At 50.0% G+C, this 21,332-nt stretch overlaps 2 protein-coding genes across 13 annotated transcripts in view; one reads left to right on the top strand and one right to left on the bottom strand.

The window, feature by feature from the left end:
• Positions 1–13,651, bottom strand: part of STYXL1 (serine/threonine/tyrosine interacting like 1) — a 58,970-nt gene extending 45,319 nt beyond the window's left edge. For 4 of the 11 annotated variants that reach the window (XM_026456617.1, XM_026456619.1, XM_026456616.1 and 1 more), the window contains exons 1-2: positions 12,434–12,592; positions 10,411–10,503 (exon numbers count right to left, since the gene is read on the bottom strand). The gene's annotated coding sequence lies outside the window, so the exon portion shown is untranslated. Of the gene's footprint in view, positions 1–10,410; positions 10,504–12,433; positions 12,614–13,189 lie in introns of those variants that run through there. The other 7 variants (XM_026456625.1, XM_026456615.1, XM_026456624.1 and 4 more) reach the window with 3 other exon arrangements.
• MDH2 (malate dehydrogenase 2) overlaps positions 12,561–21,332 on the top strand; it is a 20,841-nt gene continuing 12,069 nt past the window's right edge. Inside the window, exons 1-2 of one of the 2 annotated variants that reach the window (XM_026456613.1) lie at positions 12,561–12,844; positions 20,296–20,464. In XM_026456613.1, coding sequence (XP_026312398.1) covers positions 12,779–12,844; positions 20,296–20,464 — 235 coding nt within the window. In that variant the 5' untranslated portion in view covers positions 12,561–12,778. The remainder of the gene's footprint in view (positions 12,845–20,295; positions 20,465–21,332) is intronic. The other variant, XM_026456614.1, reaches the window with a different exon arrangement.

Below are 21,332 nucleotides of genomic sequence, written 5' to 3'. Positions count from 1 at the left end.
GACCTAGTCTGGCCTTCAAACCAGGGGTTCATGTGTGGCTCTTTCCCTGAGTCAGCCCAGTGTGGTCCAGAAGCAGCTGGGCTGGCAAGCTCCCCTCTAGTGACAGCACGTGTCTATATTTGGGGATAACAGCCAACCAGGAAGGGATGTTTCATTACAGGTTGCCAGAGCCTGTGACTAAGTGGGGACCCAGCCAGCTCCAGCTCACGTCCCTGCCTCCCTGTGTCTACCCAACACCCAGGGGACTTCCATCCTGACAAACGGTGGAGGTTTCAGAGGCTGGGCCTGACCACAGGCTTCTTGTAGGAGTTCCAGGACACCACGGGCTTGACGCAGTGCTCAGTTGCCAAGCCACCCCAACCACCCAGACAGTCCAGGTAGACACAATTGATGGGCATTTGCTTCTGGTAGAGAAGAGACAACAGTTGATGATCCTGGAGAAGCCAGACCATGAGCTTCACTTTGGGATCCTGGCTCAGGCTGACCAGCACAGGTAAGGGTCAGGGTCCACAGCCAATCCCCACCACTGTTCTGGTTCTCGGTGGGAAGCTCAGGCTGTGCCAGGATGACCAAGGCTCAAACACAGCGACAGGCATCAATGCCCTCACCTGTCAGCTGAGAGAATAACACACACTGGCAAAGCTGGAGGATCATTCAAGAGCTAAATGATATAAATTGCCTAGCAGCGGGCCTGACACATGGCGGGAGCTTAGGAAATAAAATCCCTTTACTCCTACCCTCTCAAGTTTCTTTCCCTGAAACAGGGGCTCACTCTGTTGCCCAGGCTGGCATGCAGTGGCACAATCATGGCGCACCGCAGCCTCAAGCTCCTGGACTCAAGCAATCCTCCCACCTCAGCCTCCTGAGTAGCTGAGGCTACAGGTGCATGCCACCACACCTAAGTTTTTATTTTTTTGTAGAGACAGGGTCTCACTTCTGGAAGAGAACAGTGGGGAAGAACAGAGAGGTCTGAAGGAATGTGCGGGTGTTTGATTCTGTGGGATGACATGAGTCTCTCCTCTGTCATCCCAGAAAAACCTCCCTACTCCTTATGTGACTTCAAGGCTGTCAGGACCAGCTTTATGTCTGGGAATTGAATGACATTCTTGAGGATGGCCTCAAGGAGAGCTAGCTAACTCTGTCATATTTGGGTTAAGTTTTGTTTTGCTGTTTTCTCTTAGAGATAGGGTCTCACTCTGTTGCCCAGTCTGGAGTGCAGTGGCGTGATCATCACTCACTGCAGCCTCCGACTCCTGGGCTCAACTGAGCCTCCCACCTCAGCCTTCCGAGTAGCTGGGACTACAAGTGCGCGCCATCATGCCCAACTTTTTTTTTTTTTTTTTTTTTGAGACGGAATCTTGCCCTGTTGCCTAGGCTATAGTGCAGTGGTATGATCTCGGCTCACCACAACCTCCACCTCCCTGGCTCAAGTGATTCTCCTAGTAGCTGGGATTACAGGTGCCCGCCACCATTCCCGGCTAACTTTATTTTTTGTAGAGACAGGGTTTCACCACGTTGGCCAGGCTGGTCTTGAACTCCTGACCTCATGATTCGCCCGCCTCAGCATCCCAAAGTGCTGGGATTACAGGTGTGAACCACTGCGCCTGGCAACTAATTTTTTTTTTAAGTTTCTGTAGAGACAGGGTCTCTATTTTCCAGGCTGGTCTTCGACTCCTGGGCTCAAGTGATCTTCCTGCCTCAGCCTCCCAAAGTGCTGGGATTACAGGCTTGAGCCACCGTGCCCAGCCGAGGGTCAGGATCTTAAGGGATTTGGTACAGTCTCTCTTCAATCCCAGCTTGACACATTCTTTGTGGCCTGAACCTTGACAAAGCTGGATAATACAGTCCCAGGCCACAACACCCCCAGAGCTGTGGAGGCTGCAGAAGTGGGCCTGAAATCTGTCTCTTAGCTCAGAGGGACACCAGGTCCCACTGGCACAGAAGAAAGAAAGAGGGAGGAGGAGGAGGCCAGGGCCATCATAACCTCCTAACTTTGCCTTGATCATCGCTAGTATCTACTATCACCTTTTTTCTTTTTGTGACAGTGTCTCTGTTGCCGAAGCTGGGGTGTAATGGCGCGATCTCAGCTCACTGCAACCTTCGTCTCCCAGGTTCAAGCAATTCTTCTGCCCCAGCCTCCCCAGTAGCAGGGACTACAGGCGTGTACCACCATGACAGGCTAATTTTTGTATTTTTATAGAGACAGGGTTTCACCATGTAGGCCAGGCTGGTCTCAAACTCCTGACCTCAGGTGATCCACCTGCCTCGGCTTCCCAAAGTGTTGAGATTACAGGCCTTAGCCATAGCACCTGGCCTCCATCACTACTATCTCTGTATTTTAGAGGAAGCAGGTATGGATCAGAGGCCTAGATCCAGCTGCCCACATCCCTGCTCCTTACCTTAGATCCTGCTATCAATTACATGTCCCCAAACCTAAGCCCACTCGACCACTAGGTACCCTAGTGATCCTGTGAGGGTAACAGGTCTACTCCTAGGGCAACTAGGCTCTTGGCAGGGGGCTGGCGGGGGGGTCTGGGAACTATAGCACACTCTCTCAAAGACAGTGACCACCACCTCTGGCTCACTTCCTCCGACTCTGTCTCCGGGGCCTGCTTTCCCTCTGCTCCCTGATTGGGCTCAGGCCTCACCTTCCACTTCTCTGACATGAGTTCATGGCCCTGACCAGGCTCTGACCCGGCTTTGCTCCCCCGTCCCTGGCCTCAGGCTGCTCTGCCTGACAGAAGGGTTCACTGCAGACTCAGATCTGCCACAATCAGCGACTCTCAGCTCTTGGGAGCCCCCTGGTGGCTCTGCTGTGGCCAGTCCAACACCTGGTTGTTCTGCTGGGATCTTTCCTGGAAAGCCAAATCCTTTGACTTCCAGCTGGCAGGAGGCCCAAGTAAAAGTTAAAGCTATTTATCTAAGGCCAGGCACAGTGGCTCATGCCTGTCATTCCAGCACTTCGGGAGGCTGAGGCGGGAGGATCATGAAGTCAGGAGTTCAAGACCAGCCTGACCAACATGGTAAAACCTGATCTCTACTAAAAATACAAAATTGGCCAGGCGTGATGGTACATGCTTGTAATCCCAGCTACTCAGGAGGCTGAGGCAGGAGAATCGCTTGAACCCGGGAGATGGAGGTTGCAGTGAGCTGAGATCGGGCCACTGCACTCCAGCCTGGGCAATACAGTAAGACTCCACCCCCCCTCCCCCGCCAAAAAAAAGAAAAGAAAAAAAAAACCTATTTATCTAAATATGGTTCTGTTTTAAAAATACATGTCCCCAACTTCCAATATCCTAGAGCAGCTACAGAAAAATAAGCAAAACTCCCAGGCAAGGCAGAATGATAACCACCTTTCTAACCCCTTGTTTTAGCTCCAGGGATTCAAAAGGAGAGGTTTAAAATACTTCACTTGGCTAGGCATGGTGGCTCACACTTGTAATCCCAGCACTTTGGGAGGCTGAGCTGGGAGAATCACTTGAGGCCAGGAGTTCAAGACCAGCCTGAGCAATATAGTAAGACCCCCTCCTCTCCAAAAAAAAAAAAATTAAAATAGTAAAATACTTCACTTGATCTGACTTTAGGGTTGAAGAGAAGTTAGGTTAGTATATAATGTGTGCACCTAATACCAAAATCTGATAGCACATGACTGTGATCTAAGCCCACTGTAAGGTACAAAATGATGAGTACATGTGGGTGTGCAGGGTGGGGTGAGGAGGGTATGCTATGCTTTGAATATGGTTTGTCCCCACCAAAACTCATGCTGAGGCTTGCTCCCCAATGTGGTAGTATCAGGAGGTGGTGCCTGTAAGAGGTGATTTGGCTATGAAGATGGATGAATGTCTTCTCCAGGGAATGGACTAGTTCTTGAGAACAGGTTGTTACAAAGCGAGGTTGCCTCTTGCATTTTCACTTTTCCACACCTAATTCCCCGTCTCCACCACCATGTTATGATGCAGATGCAGCCCTCACCAGAAGCCAACCAGATGCAGCTACCCAATCTGGAACTTCCCAGCCTCCAGAACTGTAAGCTAAATAAACTTCTTTGCTATATAAATTACCCCGTCTCAAGTATTCTGTGATAGCAACAGAAAAGAGACTAAGATGGGCTGTCAACGTATTTGTATATTTTCCTATCCGATGACAAATAGGCATAGCAACTTTACAATCATAGAAATCAGGAAATAGCTCTCTTGGCGGATGAATGGAAAGGAGCATGAGCAAACTTTCTAGAATGATGGCAATGTTTTATAGTTTGTTTTGGGTGGTCGTTACAAGGGTAGAATTTGTCAGAACCAACCTGAACACTCAAGACATGTATATTTTACTGTATGAAAACTGTAAATCAATAAAAAAAATAGTAATTCCCAGCCGGGCGTGGCGGCTCACGCCTGTAATCCCAGCACTTTGGGAGGCTGAGGTGGGCGGATCACGAGGTCAGGAAATCCAGACCATCCTGGCTAACACGGTGAAACCCTGTCTCTACTAAAATACAAAAAACGCCCAGCCGGGCGTGGTGGTGCACGCCTGTAGTCCCAGCTCCTCAGAGGCTGAGGCAGGAGAATGGCGTGAACCTGGGAGGTGGAGCTTGCAGTGAGCCAAGATCATGCCACTGCACTCCAGCCTGGGCGACAAAGCGAGACTCCATCTTCAAAAAAAAAAAAAATAGTAATTCCCTTGTTGTGATTGATGTGTGTAAGTGTTCCAGGATGTGAATATGCAGGTGCATGTGTGTGCACGTACACATGTGTGTGAGTATGTGGATGTCTGTGACCTTCGTATGGGGTCTGGTCTATAGAAAACTATGTGGACTTGAGAACGCAGCAAGTACACACTACAGAACTTCACCTTGGTCCTCACAGCCACTAGCTAATCCCATTCTTGTTTTTCCACATTTGACCAGCATTTTCTCAGTGATCACAACTGTTATCCAAACCAAATTCTCTTTGGGAGCAACTTCTCGAATTTTCTAGTCTTGCCTGGGAAGGTTAAGGCCACTGGCTGTGAGTCACCCTCCTCCACCAACTGCTCCCCGTGTGCCCTTATATGCTTTTTTTTTGAGACGGAGTCTCACTCTGTCACCCAGCCTGGAATGCAGTGGCGCGATCTCAGCTCAGTGCAACCTCTCCCTCCAGGGTTCAATCGATTTTCCTGCCTCAGCCTCCCAAGTAGCTGGGACTACAGGCATGCGCCACCACTCCCGGCTAATTTTTTGTATTTTTAGTAGAGACAGGGTTTCACCATGTTGGCCAGGCTGGTCTCAAACTCCTGACCTCAGGTGATCCACTCACCTCGGCCTCCCAAAGTGCTGGGATTATAGGCGTGAGCCACCACTCCTGGCCCTTATGTGCTTTTCCCCACAGTCCAAGGGATAAGCATCCTCTGATCTCATCCAATTTCACCTAATCTCTTTCATTCTCCTTGCAGCATCTCAAAGCTCTTCCTATTAGCATCTTTCTCTCTGATTCCAAACATTCACAAGTCTCTGCTTTCTTGGAACAATTCATGACACCAGAAGCTACTAGGTAGCTTGACCTGTGCCCTCTGAAGCTTGTGCAGGCACAGAGGCTGGTGCTGGGCTTCGGGCTGGAAATTCGAGGCTGGCGTGAGGCTGGCGAACTGTTGGCAAAGCAAGAGGCACCTGCATTTGAAACGGCCTGTACCCCCAGAATCTGTTGGGGCAAAGGATGCCTAAGTGTTTTCTGTAGACCAGATGTGGACCAGGCAGGGGAGAAGGCCAACTAGAAGCTATTTTACTCATTTTTATTTTACTTTTCTGAGATGGAGTCTTTCTGTCGTCCAGGCTGAAGTGCAGTCTTGGCTCACTGCAACCTCCGTCTCGGTTCAAGCCATTCTGTCCCAGCTTCTTGAGTAACTGGGATTACAGGCACCCACCACCACGCCTAATTTTTTGTATTTTTAGTAGAGACGGGGTTTCACCATGTTGGGCAGGCTGGTCTCGAACTCCTGACCTCAGGTTATCTGCCCGCCTCAGCCTCCCAAAGTGCTGGGATTACAGGTGTGAGCCACCGCGCCTGGCTGAGAAGCCATTTTTTTTTTTTTTTTTTTTTTTTTTTGAGACGGAGTCTCGCTCTGTCGCCCAGGCTGGAGTGCAGTGGCCGGATCTCAGCTCACTGCAAGCTCCACCTCCCAGGTTTACGCCATTCTCCTGCCTCACCCTCCCGAGTAGCTGGGACTACAGGCGCCCGCCACCTCGCCCTGCTAGTTTTTTGTATTTTTTAGTAGAGACGGGGTTTCACCGTGTTAGCCAGGATGGTCTCGATCTCCTGACCTCGTGATCCGCCCGTCTCGACCTCCCAAAGTGCTGGGATTACAGGCTTGAGCCACCGCGCCCGGCCGAGAAGCCATTTTAAAGGAACTTTGCCCAAGAGGGCCACCTAGAGGGACAACAGGCCAATGGCATGTGGTGGAGGATTCCAGAAGCCAGGGGCTGAGGGAGGAATTGAAAGCAGCAAGACTGAGACGGCCACCTGGATCACAGGAAACGGAGGTAAAAAAGACTCCCAGAAGCACTGCATGGGAGAGTCAGTTACAAATTCCCATCAAGCTGAGACAGTAACAAGGCCAGATGTCGAAGGCACTTTTCTTGCCCCATTTCTAGTCTCTTATAACCCCCTCTGCCAACACAGGATGCCTCAGAAGCCACAGTCGGCCGGGGGGGGGGGGGGGGGGGATGGAAGAGGAAACAAACAGAAGTCAACTACTGTCCTTCTCCTATGTGTGAGCCCAAAGCTTGAGAGAGGAAGAGAAGCAGCTTTACCTTTGAATTAAATTCCTAGTTTTGATTATTAACGTGAACTGGACACTGTGGCCATTGCAGTAAGTCTGTCCTGGTAACCAGATGGAATCCAAGGGCAAGCAAAGATTTAAAGACAGAAAGCTGTTATATGATTGGATTCTACTTCTTGACTGTGGAAACCCTGCTTGCTCAATAAAGTTTCATTTGCAAAACACCAAGTAAAATCAATGCCTACCACACAGTGCTTGAAACAGCAGCGATTAAGACTGTTGTTAATTATCTTGGTATTTCCTTACCGAGATGCAGATAGGAGCTGAATGTGAGGCTTTTTATTTTTTTTCCTTTGAGATAGGGTTTCATTCTGTCACCCAGACTGGGGTGCAGCTCACGGCAGCCTCGACCTCCCAGGCTCAATTCTCATGCCTCAGCTTCCTGACTAACTGGGACCACAGGCACATACCACCATGACTGGCTTATTTTTATTATTTGTAGACAGGGTCTCCCTGTGTTGCTTAGGCTGGTCTCAAACTCCTGGGCTCAAGTGATCCTCCCACCTTGGCCTTCCAGAGTGGTGGGATTACAGGCAAGAGCCACTGCACCCGGCCAAATGTGAGGCTTTTCTAGCAGTCAAGTTGTTTGATATGGCCCAAGTAGAAGGCTTGGGAGGTAGCAAGTTCCTCTTCTGTGGAAGAGGAACTCTTGGGAGGAATGTGGAGGGAACTGAATTCCAGATGTGGGAGCGAGCCTGACAATCTGTGATTCCAGTTTATTGCTCATGGTCTCAACGCTCCCCCTCTACAGAGGTGACTTCTGCCCTGGCCTCTGAGTTTCAATCCCATCGTTCCTTTTTTTTTCCCCCCTTAAATGAGACAAATCTTGCTCTGTCACCCATGTCAGAATGCAGTGGTGCAATCATGGCTCACTGCAGCCTCTAACTCTCCAGATCGCTTAAGCTCAAACGATCATTCCATGTCAGCCTCTCAGGTAGTTGGGACTACAAGTGCACACCACCATGCCCAGAGAATTTTTGTACTTTTTGTAGAAACCGGGTTTTGCCATGTTACCCAGGTTGATCCTGAATTCCTGGGCTCAAGTGATCGTGCGTGTTGGCTGCTCAAAGTGCTGGGATTACAGGCATGAGCCTGGCCCAGACGACTGATGGACAACTCAGCATCACTCCCAATTAAGCCCATCTAAAATGGAGCTCTTTGGTGTAACCCGACTTCCCTCTTTATGTACTTTCCACACCCCTTTCATTCATTCCTCAAACCCAGATGAGCACGACTCTCACCCATTCTTCCCATGACACTTCTCCCACACTGGTCCCACCCGCTCCATTTCTATGGCCACTACCATAATTCAGACCTTTGTCATCCATAAAATAGATTTCTAAACAATTTCCCTGCCCTCCATTTCCCCCCCTCCCCGGGAATCCTTAGCATGCAAGGTCAGTCAAATCTTCCTCAAACCCAGTTCTGGCCGTGTCACAACAGCCTCTGATTGGCCAGGTACAGTGGCTCATGCCTGTAATTCCAGCACTTTGGGAGGCAGACTCGGGCAGATCACTTGAGGTCAGGAGTTCGAGACCAGCCTGGCCAACATGACAAATCCCTGTCTCTGCTAAAAATAGAAAAGTTAGCCAGGTGTGGTGGTGCATGCCTGTAATCCCCACTACTCGGGAGGCTGAGGCAGGAGAATCGCATGAACCCAGAGGCAGAGGTTGCAGTGAGCCAAAATTACGCCACTGCACTCCAGCCTGGGCAACAGAATGAGGCTCCATCTCAGGGGAGAAAAAAAAAAAAAAAAAAACTTTGATAAACACTTGCTTCCCAAGAAATGAAATACAAACTTTTCAGCTAACATTCATAGGACCGGCACAATCTAGTTTTTCCCAACCTGCTGCTTCCAGCTGTAACTAAAACCATTCAACTCTCCTCAAATTCACTGAGGTCCACTCTCAGCCCAGTCACATGCTGGACAAAAAAAAGGCACAGAGATGAAAGAGTACCAGGCTCCGAGGTGCTCTTAGTTCTAATTTACAGAAGAGTAAATATTTATCAGAGTATGCAGTCAGTGATACGGGACACTGCTTGTCCTAATGTCCCCATTCCAAAATAAATGATCTATTTACTGTCCCCTGAATACTGGCCTATGCTTATTTTTTCCCCCTCCAGGTTTTTATTTGGCCTTTTTTCTCCTCCTTTCCTGTCTAAACATTTCGCATTGTTAAATACCCAGGTCCCAGTGCCCCTTCTGTGACAATTCCAATTCCCAGGCAAAGGATCTCTCCCTCCTCTGGAGTTAAAAGTTCCATTGAAAAACACCTACTCTATTCTTCCAGCATGTCTCAGCTTATCTGCTTTGTGCGTGTGCGCTTTTGAGACAGAATTTCACTCGTCACCCAGGCTGCAGTGCAATGGCACAATCTCAGCTCACAGCAACCTCCACCTCCCAGTTCAAGCAATTCTCCTGCCTCAATCTCCCAAAGTAGCTGGGACTACAGGTACATGCTGCCACCATGCCTGGCTACTTTTTGTATTTTTAGTAGAGATGGGGTTTCACCATGTTGGCCAGACAGGTCTCAAACTCCTGACCTCAGGTGATTCACCCGCCTCGGCCTCCCAAAGTGCTGGGATTACAGGCGTGAGTCACCGCACCTGGCTTTTTTTTTTTTTTGAGACAGTCTTTCTCTGTCGCCCAAGCTGGAGTGCAGTGGGGTGATCTCGGCTCAATGCAACCTTCACCTCCGGGGTTCAAGCAATTCTCCTGCCTCAGCCTCCAGAGTAGTTGGGGCTACAGGTGTGCACCACCATGCTGGGCTAATTTTTGTATTTTTAGTAGAGACTGGGTTTCACTATTTTTGGCCAGGCTAGTCTCGAACTCCTGGCGTCAAGTAATCCACTTCAGCCTCCCAAAGTGCTGGGATTACAGGCATGAGCCACCTTGCCTGGTGGTGTTTCTGTTTTTTAATTTTAAAAATATACAGAAGGCCGGGCGCGGTGGCTCACGCCTGTAATCCCAGCACTTTGGGAGGCTGAAACGGGTGAATCACGAGGTCAGGAGTTCGAGACCAGTCTGACCAACATGGTGAAACCCTGTCTGTACTAAAAATACAAAAAATTAGTGGCCGGGCGCGGTGGCTCATGCCTGTAATCCCAGCTCTCAGGGAGGCAGAGACGGGAGGATAGCTTGAGCCCAGGAGTTCGAGACCTGCCTGGGTAATATAGCGAGACCCCGTTCTCCACAAAAAGGAAAAAAAAAAAAATTAGCCAGGTGTGGTGGCGCGCTAATCCCAGCTACTCAGGAGAATAAGGCAGGAGAACTGCTTGAACCTGGGAGGCAGAGGTTGCAGTGAGCAGAGATTGTGCCACTGCACTCCAGCCTGGATGACAAAGACTGTCTCAAAAAAATAAAATTAACATTAAAAAAATCTATCTATCATATATACATATATAGAGAGAGAGAGATGGGGGGTCTCACTATGTTGCCCAGGTTAGTCTCACACTTCTGGCCCCAAGCAATCCTCCCGCCTTGGCCTCCCAAAGTGCTAGGATTACAGGCATGACCCACCGTATCTGGCCACATCTCAGCTTTGGAAGGTCCTCTCTCACACAGCGCCCACCCCCATCCCAATCCTGGGTTACACATACCTCCTCTGCGTCCCTGCAGCACTTCACACTTCTATTGTTGTTCATTTGTGCTGCTTGCAATTTACTTCTCTCTCCCACTAGACTCTGAGCTCCCTAAAGGCAAAGAATGTGTAGATCCTGTTCACAGTAGAATATTCAGCTCCCAAATTGGGCTGGCATATCTTTTTTGAAAATTTTTTTTCTTTTAAAAATGAAATATAGGCCGGGCACGGTGGCTCAAGCCTGTAATCCCAGCACTTTGGGAGGCCGAGACGGGCGGATCACGAGGTCAGGAGATCGAGACCATCCTGGCTAACGCTGTGAAACCCCGTCTCTACTAAAAAATACAAAAAAATAGCCAGGCGAGGTGGCGGGCACCTGTTGTTCCAGCTACTCCGGAGGTTAAGGCAGGAGAATGGCCTAAACCCGGGAGGCGGAGCTTGCAGTGAGCTGAGATCCGGCCACTGCACTCCAGCCTGGGCGACAGAGCAAGACTCTGTCTCAAAAAAAAAAAAAAAGAAATATAGAGATTGGGTCTTGCTATGTTGGGATTATAGGCATAAGCCACTGCCCCCAGCCAGGCTGGCATATCTTAACAGATCAATAAAGAAGTGGAAGAGAGGAAGGAGAGTACAGCAGTCGCCGTGAACTCTCTTGTATTTATACTTTTTTTTTTTTTCCCAAAGACAGAGTTTTGCTCTTGTTGCCCAGGCTGGAGTGCATTGGTGCAATCTTCGCCTCCATCTCCCAGGTTCAAGCGATTCTCCTGCCTCAGCCTCCCGAGTAACTGGAATTACAGTCGTACACCACGACACCCGGCTAATTTTTTGTATTTTTAGTAGAGAGACTGGGTTTCTCAATGTTAGTCAGGCTGGTCTCCAACTCCCGACCTAAGGTGATCCGCCCGCCTCGGCCTCCCAAAGTGCTCGGATTACAGGCTTGAGCCACCACGCCTGGGCGTACTGATACCTTCTTTAGCACTTCTGCTGTTAAAACTCCTGTTTTACCAACCACTGTCCCCAGGCTGCCTTAGTCATTGGTCCTCCCTGGATTTACACATTCCTCTATCAGGGTGGCAACCTGTGGCACATCTATCGGCTCCACTGTGAAACTTTTTCAGGGCAAGGACTGTGTCTGAGAAATCTCTGTATGCCCAGAAAACAGGAGGGGAAAAATGAAGCTCCTAATTTAACAGATTTACGCGGGGCGCGGTGGCTCACGCCTGTAATCCCAGCACTTTGGGAGGCACAGGCGGGCGGATCACCTGAGGTACGGAGTTCGAGAGCAGCCTAACATGGTGAAACCCAGTCTCTACTAAAAATATAAAAATTAGCCGGGCGTGATGGCACACGCCTGTAGTCCTGGCTCTTCAGGAGGGTGAGGCAAGAGAATCGCTTGAGCCCGGGAGGAGGAGGCTGCAATGAGCCGAGATCGCGCCACTATACTCCAGCCGGGGCTACAGAGCGAGACTCCGTCTCAAAAAAATAAGTAAATTCATACATTTAAGTGACAAACTCATTGTGAGCAGGGAATTCTACTCGACTTTCTGTCTGCGTAAACTCTGAGCAAATCCACTTGGCCTCAGCTACAGGGTCTTTATTCATAAAGCAGAAACAGTGGGACCATTAGAGCACTGCTGGGCAGACGAGAAAAGGTAGGAACTGTATGACCACAGAACCTGTTGTCCCTACAACCTATTCATCCGGAACACGGAATAGCGGTCCTCTAAAGCTGTCAGGGCTGGAGGTCGCCATTATCAGCAGTGGCGTCACTAAAGCTTTGTAAACTTGAACCCAAGGGTCTCAGCAACTTGGGAGACGACGGCCCGGATCTGAGGAGATGGCCCCTTCCTCCCACCCCGCCCAAGGACTCTCAGCCTCCCCAGCCCGTGCCTTTCCGGAGCTCAGAGCCCCCGCTGGTCTCCAGGGGCGGGAGGGATGGGTTTGGGTGAGGACAGGGGCTCGGGTCTGGGACTCACTCCACCTCCCGTGCTGCGCGACTCTAGCCAGGCTCCCTGTCCGAGCCTCTCTGCCTGGGACCCCACCTGGAAAAATGGCTCCTCTAAGGCGCTTCCAGCCTAAAGCCCGTCCTCTTCTACCTCTTGGGTGCGGACTGTCCCTCCCACTCCGACCACAGGTCCCCCACCGGCCACGCTATGACCCAGCCAAACACCAGGGTTGCCAGGGGAGTCCCTGAGCGGTCCTTTCCGACTCCCGGAAGTGGCCGTGATCTCACGAGATCCCGGAGGCGAGCGCGACCGGAAGTCCGGTCACTCTCGCGAGGCCCCACGGAGCAGAGCCGGGAGCGCTGCGGAGTGTGGAGGTCGTTGGAGTCACTTGCCTGTCAGCAGCTCCTGTGTCTGCCCGTCGGCGCCCCTCCCGCTCCAGCCATGCTTTCCGCCCTCGCCCGGCCTGCCAGCGCTGCTCTCCGCCGCAGCTTCAGCACCTCGGCCCAGGTAGGCCCGACGAGGGGCGGCTTGCAGGCGGAGCACCCCCCCCCCGGCCCAGGCCACGTGCGTCCCCGGTTCGCGAGCAGCTCTGACCCTCTCCAGGCCAGCCTGGACCGCAGGGCTGCCCGGCACTGGCTGGAGATTGTGGCGCCCGGGGCAGGCCCCGACACTGGTCTGGAGATGCGAGGGAGAAAGCCGGGGAGAAGGGGGCGAGGTAGTCCCGTTCCAGGGCCGGTTCATTTATTTGGCAGGGCTCCCCCCAGGTCTCCCAGATTCCCCAGAGGACCTGCTCTCGGCCTGCACGCCTTCAGGGTTAGGAAACCGGGGCTCTGGATCTGAAAGTAAACTCACGTTTTTTTCTGCAGTTTTCCATTGCTTTGATATAGCTAATCTCCTTCTTGCAGCATCCGTGTGAGTTGTGCGTGAATAAAAGAAATCGTATAATTTCTGACTCCGTAGTATGGACAAACCGAGGCTAGAGAACTGGGCCAGGGTTACACAGTCATTTGGCCAGAGGATTAGAATTCAGCGCTCTGACCTGAAGACGGCTTCCTCTTAACCTTTTTGGAGGATCTATCCTGCTGTGGGCGGACTGAGCCTGCCGCCAGGTGTCTTAACACAGTGCTTGACTTGGCCAGCGACCACTTAAGCCTAGGCTATTTTTAGCCATCTTCTAGAACGGTGGTTTTTAAACTCTGCTCTGTGTCAGAATCACCGGAAAGCTAATAAAAAACAGGCCTGGGCTCATTGAAGAAGCATAAGACCGGGATTTCCGCATTTTTACCAAGTGAATCTAATTAAACCTAAGTTTGCGAACCCGGGAGGTGCCCGCATTGCCTTTTAATTACGACACCCAGGAGGGAGATAATTTTAAAGGGGAATCCAAATTTATCATTGAAGTTCTCTCCTCCGGTTTCCTGTACATCCAGTTCATTTGAGAAATAAATACAAATGCTCCTGGGTTGATGGCTGCTTCCCATACCCATCGCAAGTTGATAATATCCTAAGTCAAAAGGCGAGTTTAACTTTGTATATTTTCAGCTCGCATTGGCTTCCCACACGCAACCCCATCGTAAGTTGAATGTACCAAATGCTTTTGAGTTGCGGTAAAGTGGGGGCCCAGCTGTATACAGATAGGTCCATTAAGTTCCTGTGCTTGCCAGCAACTATGCTGGGTGCTGCAGGGGATACCAAATTAAGTGAGAAGTGGTACTTGAGATGGGACAGAAACAAGTAAACTTAGGACAGGTGGAGGCGATGAAGGTCTTAGGGAATGAGTGAGTGAGAACAGGAGGCGATGAGGTGTGGGGGAGGGGCAGCCGACCAAAGGTAGGACAGGGAACAATGATGTCCCGGAGAGGTTGAGTTTTGGTAGGACCTTCAGATATGCGACATATTTATTAAGCTAGGTACTGGAAATACATCGGTGAACAAAACACAGACGTCCCTGCTCTCATGGCAATTACTAGATACTTCACTTATTGCCCCACTATAAGGTATCTTAAAATAGTGATGAACATACAGGAAAAATGGGGATTGTAGGGTGCTTGTGTTAGGGAAGAGGGTACCAATTTTATTTATTTATTTATTTTTGAGGCAAAGTCTCTCTGTCGCCAGACTGGAATGCAGTGGCATGATCTCGGCTCACTGTAACCTCTGCCTCCCAGGTTCAAGCGATTCTGCTACTTCAGCCTCCCGAGTAGTTGGGACTACAGGCGCACCACACGCAGCTAATTTTTGTATTTTTAGTAGAGACGGGGTTTCACCATGTTGGCCAGGATGGTCCCGACAGAGTCTCACTCTGTCTTCTTAGGCTGGAGTGCAGTGGGTGCCATCTCGGCTCACTGCAACTAATTCCTGGGCTCAAGTGATCCTCCTGCCTCTGGCCAGGCTGGTCTCCTCCTTGGCCTCCCAAAGTGCTGGGATTACAGGCATGGGCCACCACTCCCAACCAAGGGTAGCAATTTTACATCAGCCAGTGTAGGCCTCACCCAGAATGAGATGTTTGAGTAAAAGTCCAAAGGAAGCAGAGATCACATCATATGGAAAGAGTATTCCAGGTACTGGATATATCTCAGGACATAGCTGAGAGCCCTTGGAGAAGCATGGGGCATGCCTCTAAGGTTTGAGAACATGAAGCTAGGGTAGTTCAGAGAAAGCAGTGGAGGTAACAGAACAGGCCTTGTAAAATTTTCATTTTTTTCTCAGAAATAGGGTAGCCATTTGAGGGTTGTCAGCTGCGTAATGACTTGCTCTTCCTTCCAATTAACAACATAGTCTTAGAAGCGAGAAAAAGGTGAATTAGGAGTTCATTGTGATCATCTAGGTGCAGGTGGTAAGAAATGGTTGCGGCCGGGCGCGGTGGCTCAAGCCTGTAATCCCAGCACTTTGGGAGGCCGAGACGGGCGGATCACGAGGTCAGGAGATCGAGACCATCCTGGCTAACGCGGTGAAACCCCGTCTCTACTAAAAAATACCAAAAAAAAACTAGCCGGGTGAGGTGGCGGGCGCCTGTAGTCCCAGCTACTCCGGAGGCTTAGGCAGGAGAATGAGGTAAACCCGGGAGGCGGAGCTTGCAGTGAGCTGAGATCTGGCCACTGCACTCCAGCCCGGGCGACAGAGTGAGACTCCGTCTCAAAAAAAAAAAAAAAAAAAAAATGGTTGCATTCTGGGTATTTGTTGATGGTACCAGAAGGGTTTGCAGATGTGTGATTGGATAAGGGGTCATGGATGACGCCAAGGTTTTGGGCCTTGGAGTTGGGCTGAAATAGATAGGCAAGACTTACAGAAGAGAGTGGGTTTAGGCAGGGGAAGATATCAGGAGCTCAGTTTTATTGATTGATTGATTGATTGATTGAGACAGAGTCTCGCTCTGTCACCCAGTGATGTGATCTCGGCTCACTGTAGCCTCTGCTTCCTGAGCTCAAGTGATTCTCTCACCTCAGGCTCCCCATAGCTCGGATTACAGGTGCTGCCACCATGCCCAACTAATTTTTTTTGTACTTTTAGTAGAGATGGGGTTTCACCATGTTGGCCAGGTTGGTCTCAAACTCCTAACCTCAAGTGATTCACTCACCTCGGCCTCCCAAAGTGCTGGGATTACAGGTGTGAGCCACCGCGCCCAGCCGGGAGCTGAGTTTTAGATATGTTCAATTTAAAATGCCTGTTGGTCATACAAGCGACGTTGTTGAGAGGGCAGCAGATGAAAGCAGAAAGATGGACTTGAGCCCATGGTGCAGTGGTCTCCAGACTTTGGATCTTTTTTTTTTTTTTTTTTTGAGACGGAGTTCTGCTGTTGTTGCCCAGGCTGGAGTGCAGTGGTGCGATCTTGGCTTACCTCCGCTTCCTGGGTTCAAGCCATTCTCCTGCCTCAGTCTCCCGAGTAGCTGGGATTACAGGCATGCACTACCACGCCTGGCTAATTTTGTATTTTTAGTAGAGACAGGGTTTCTCCATGTTGGTCACACTGGTCTCAAACTCCCAACCTCAGGTGATCCGCCCGCCTCAGCCTCCCAAAGCGCTGGGATTACAGGTGTGACCCACTGCGCCCAGCTGGATCCTGTATCTTTAACAGTAAAAATGTAGAAAGCACATAGCTCCAATATATTTACTGATACATATATGTACTAATATATACATTACAATATAAACTCAAGTCAAAATTTTAAAACAAACATAACACATTATAAGGTGTTAAAACTTACAGATAAAGACGGTGTTACTGTATGTCCGTTTTCAACACAGTTGCCAAGCAGTGTGCTGTTGGTAGCCACTCTGCCACCCAGCAAAGGTCAGCGGGTCTGGAAGATAGCTCTTTGACAAGGAGATCATGATCTAACCTCCGGACCACCAAAGATTTTCATCTCATTGCAAAGCATGGTAAAGATTACACTACTTAAGGATCGTGGTTTTGTAAATATTAACTTAAGCTGATGACGTCCTGTAATATACAAACAGTGACATCACCTTGACACAGTGAAAGCAAAGAAACCAGTGAAACAGTCCTCTTCCCCTCCCTCCCCCATGTTGTGTTCACCTTATGTACACGTGGGACTGATCCATTTAAGTGCCCTAGTGAGGGCGCAGGTCAGTCCATTTCTTGGTAGAGATTAATTCTTTGTTAGATGAAGATAGAGACAGGCCGGGCTTGGTGGCTCACACCTGCAATCCCAGCACTTTGGAGACTGTGGTGGGAGGATCATTTGAGCTCAGAAGTTTGAGACCAGCCTGGGCAATGTGGCAAAACTTCATTTCTGTAAACAAAAAAACAAAAATTAGCTGGGCATGGTGGTGCATACCTGTAGCCCCAGCTACAGCTAAGGTGGGGAGGATGGCTTGAACCAAAAAGGCAGAGGTTGCACTGAACCAAGATCGCACCACTGCACTCCAGCCCGGGCGACAGAGGGAGACCCTATCTCAAAAAGAAAAGATACGGCCAGGCGCAGTGGCTCACGCCTGTAATCCCAGCACTTTGGGAGGCCGAGGTGGGCGGATCACGAGTTCAGGAGATCGAGACCATCCTGGCTAACACGGTGAAACCCCGTCTCTACTAAAAATACAAAAAATTAGCTGAGCACGGTGGTGGGCGCCTGTAGTCCCAGCTACTCAGGCAGCTGAGGCAGAATGGCGTGAACCCGGGAGGCAGAGCTTGCAGTGAGCCAAGATGACTCCACTGCACTCCAGCCTGGGCGACAGAGCGAGACTCCATCTCAAAAAAACAAAAAGGCTCATTGCAGCATCTTCATCCTCCACCCTGGTGGGATTGTCTTGGGCACTCCGCTGTGAAACCACTGCCCTGGCTGAATGCTGGAGGCATGAAAGCTTTGGAAGATTTTTTTTTTTTTTTTTTTTTGAGACGGAGTCTGGCTCTGTCGCCCAGGCTGGAGTGCAGTGGCACAGTCTCCGCTGACTGCAACCTCCTCCTCCTGGGTTCAAGCAATTCTCCTGTCTCAGCCTCCTGAGTAGCCGGGATTACAGGCACGCACCACCATGCCCGGCTAATTTTTGTATTTTTAGTAGAGATGGGGTTTTGCCATGTTGGCCAGGCTGGTCTCGAACTCCTGACCTCAGGTGATCCACTCACCTCAGCCTCCCAAAGTTCTGGGATTACAGGTGTGAGCCACTGCGCCCAGCCCAGAAGATATTTTTTAAAGAGATGGAATCCTGCTCTGTTGCCCAGGCTGGAGTGCAATGGCACCAGCATGGCTCGTGGTAGCCTCAGCTCCTGGGCTCAAGTGATTCTCCCACCTCAGCCTTCTGAGTAGCTGGGACTACAGGTGCACACCACCATGCCAGCTAGATATTTGAGCACGAGAGTGAAATGATTAAAACTTTGATTTTGGGGAACGATGCTTTGGAGGTGTCGCTGAGTACCTAAGTTAGATAATGGAATAGAATGAAGAGGAGGAGTGGGTCAGGAGGGTGGTTGAGCTGCCAAGTTCTTCATGTCCTAACTTGATGTCTCTGATAAGAAGGAGGCGGCAGAAGATGGTTCTGAAAGTTTACATTTAGTGAACACAAGTGCCATTTGGGACCAGGGATGGAGGTAGGGGGGCAGGATCAATGGACAAATGAGTTTGTGTAACCCATAGAGTGCCTAACAGAGCTGGGAATGCAGAGCTGGGATTTGGGAGTCCCTAAGACTCACACAGGATGTGGGAGTGAGAGTTGAAGATCCTGAAGTGGATGAGGCTGCCCGACCTCAGGTTCTGAGCGGGTCTGACAGGTTCAAGTTTCCAGGCAGCCAGGGGTTCACCTTTAAAGCACCAACTTGAAACTCAGAAACCTGTTTGAATTCAAATGTGGGTTGTGTGCGCTTCCACAGTTTAATTTCCAGAGCAGAAACCCACCGTGTAAGCGTCTTGGCTCGGATATTGGTTTGTTTGGTTTTGGTTTCTGATAACCAAAGCCTGTTATTAGCTGGCCTCAGCTACTGTAGGAGACTATGCAGTGATGCTGTCAGACCCCAGATGACCACACACGGTGCCGGGAGTTCCCGTGTCTGCCACTTGGTTTGCCTCTTCCCCCACTGGCTGCCTGCCTGCCAGGAATCGGGTCTGCTTCTCATTTGTGATTTTAGATCAGAAACAAGCTCCCTGGGGGTGGCTGGAATTTTGGTCAGACCTTGAGTGAGACATAGAGGGTAAGAGTGCCTTTGAATAACAGGAGTGATTGCCAATTGCGGGGCTCACAAGAGCGATTGCCGAATGTGGGGCCGGGTCACTTTCACCCCCTCACTTTCCTACCTGTTCCAAGCTGAAATGCTCAGGGCCAGCTGCTACTTTGCTGCCTGTTCTTCTGATTAGCCTGGTATGAAACAGTGATTCTCAAACTGTTTGATATCAAAATCATCTGGGGAAAATGGCAGAAATGCCAAGGCCTAAGCCCCATCCCACTTCCAGGAGCCTAGTCCTGGGTGGGCTTCATTAGCTCAGCAGGTGGCTCTGATACACACCTAGGCTGGAGAAACGGTATGAGATACTGGAGCCCGAGATGACAGATCTGACTCACCTAGAAGGGTTGGAGCCTTTCCCCATGTACGTAACCCCTTCCCCCTCTTGTTAGGCAGCTACTCATCCTGCCTGAGGCTCCAGCCACAAGTTTGCTGCCTGGATGAACCTTCCCCGATTCCCCACCCCTGCAGGAAGTTGATTGCCGCACCCTTGTCTGCCCTCTTGCACAAGGGGCTTCTGTGACAGTGTTCTCTCTGCCCCTAATGCATCTCATTACCTGTCTCCTCCAGAGCCAGCAGGGATCTTCCTGCAGCCTCAGTTACCGGGAGGCCTGTTGCTAGGCACTCAGTGTGTTCATAGTTTGTAAAGCTTCAGGTTGGAGGTAAGGCTGCTATTACCAGTCCAGCTGCCTGATGGAGTCCAGCTTGTTCCTCATCTTTCAGGAGGGTTTTGAAGTGCCCTGAGTATCACAGCCTCTACAGACGTAAATTCTCCCCATTTGAAGGTGGACCTTTGTTTTTTGTTTTTTTTTTTTTTGAGACGGAGTCTTGCTCTGTCGCCCAGGCTAGAGTGCAGTGGTGCGATCTCCACTCACTGCAAACTCCGCTTCCCGGGTTCACGCCATTCTCCTGCCTCAGCCTTCCGTGTAGCTGGGACTACAGGCACCTGCCACCGCGCCCGGCTAATTTTTGTATTTTTAGTAGAGATGGGGTTTCACCGTGTTAGCCAGGATAGTCTCGATCTCCTGACCTCGTGATCCACCCGTCTTGGCCTCCCAAAGTGCTGGGATTACAGGCGTGAGCCACCGCGCCTGGCCTGAAAGTGGACCTTTGGAGTGAAGGTCCTGAATTCTTCCAGAATGAGACCGATACAAATACAATGATTGTATCTGGCTTTGGCAACTGCAGTAAAAAGAGGCTGAGTGCAGTATTTTTACAGGATACCATGTGAATCCTTTTCATGCTCATTTCATCCTAAGAGTCCTTTCTCTGTGCCTCTTTTTAGAACAATGCTAAAATAGCCGTGCTAGGGGCCTCTGGAGGCATCGGGCAGCCACTTTCACTTCTCCTGAAGAACAGCCCCTTGGTGAGCCGCCTGACCCTCTATGATATCGCACACACACCCGGGGTGGCCGCAGATCTGAGCCACATCGAGACCAAAGCCGTCGTGAAAGGTACTGGGCGCCTGACCCTGGAGACTTGCCTCCTGTCCCCAGTAGGCCAGGATCTGAGTTTTCAGTAAGATTCTTAGATGAAACTAAGTGTTTAGAGACCTGGGGTTTCTCTGTTTTAAATTTAACTTTTACAAGTGATTACACCCCATTGGACTTGGGTCTATAAAAATTGAAATAGCAGTGTCTTTTAGAAATGTGAGGTACCCTAATCATCCCATTTTCTACTTTTTCTAATTTGAAAAGTCGTATGAAGATGGGGAACAGGGAAGTGTCGGCAACCTGTGATAAGGATTTGGGGACAGTAAAGTGGTGGTCCCAGCTTCAGGCTGCCTTCCCCCCACCCCAGCGTTGTCTTGCCAGCTTCTCAAAAAGCACGGCCTCTTTGGGAAACCTGCCCGTCCGTGGAAGGCAGTGTAGGATATTCAGTAAATGTTGTCGGGAAATGATTCATTAGAGTCAGTGCAGCCGCTCATGCCTGTAATCCCAGCACTTTGGGAGGCCAAGTCGGGAGGATTGCTTGAGTCCAGGAGTTGAAGACCAGTCCAGGCAACATGGCGAGACCCCTATCTCAACAAAAAGTACAACAACTAGCTGGGTGTGATAGTGCGCACCTGTCGTCCCAGCTACTTGGGAGGCTACGGTGGGAGGATTACTTGAGCCCAGGAGGTTGAGGCTACAGTGAGCCCCGATTGCACCACTGCACTTCAGCCTAGGTGAGAGAGTGAGACCCTGTCTCAAAAATAATATCATCCATAAATATATATATTTATATATGCTGTTTATTTAACCTTCACAATATATCAACATTTTTGCATATCACCAAATTTTTTTTTTTTTTTTTTTTTTTTTTTTTTTTTTTTTTTTTTTT

This window comes from Piliocolobus tephrosceles, chromosome 8, assembly GCF_002776525.5.
Source record: "Piliocolobus tephrosceles isolate RC106 chromosome 8, ASM277652v3, whole genome shotgun sequence".
In the NCBI taxonomy this organism is placed as follows: Eukaryota; Metazoa; Chordata; class Mammalia; order Primates; family Cercopithecidae; genus Piliocolobus; species Piliocolobus tephrosceles.
This window is presented reverse-complemented; position numbering and strand designations above follow the sequence as displayed.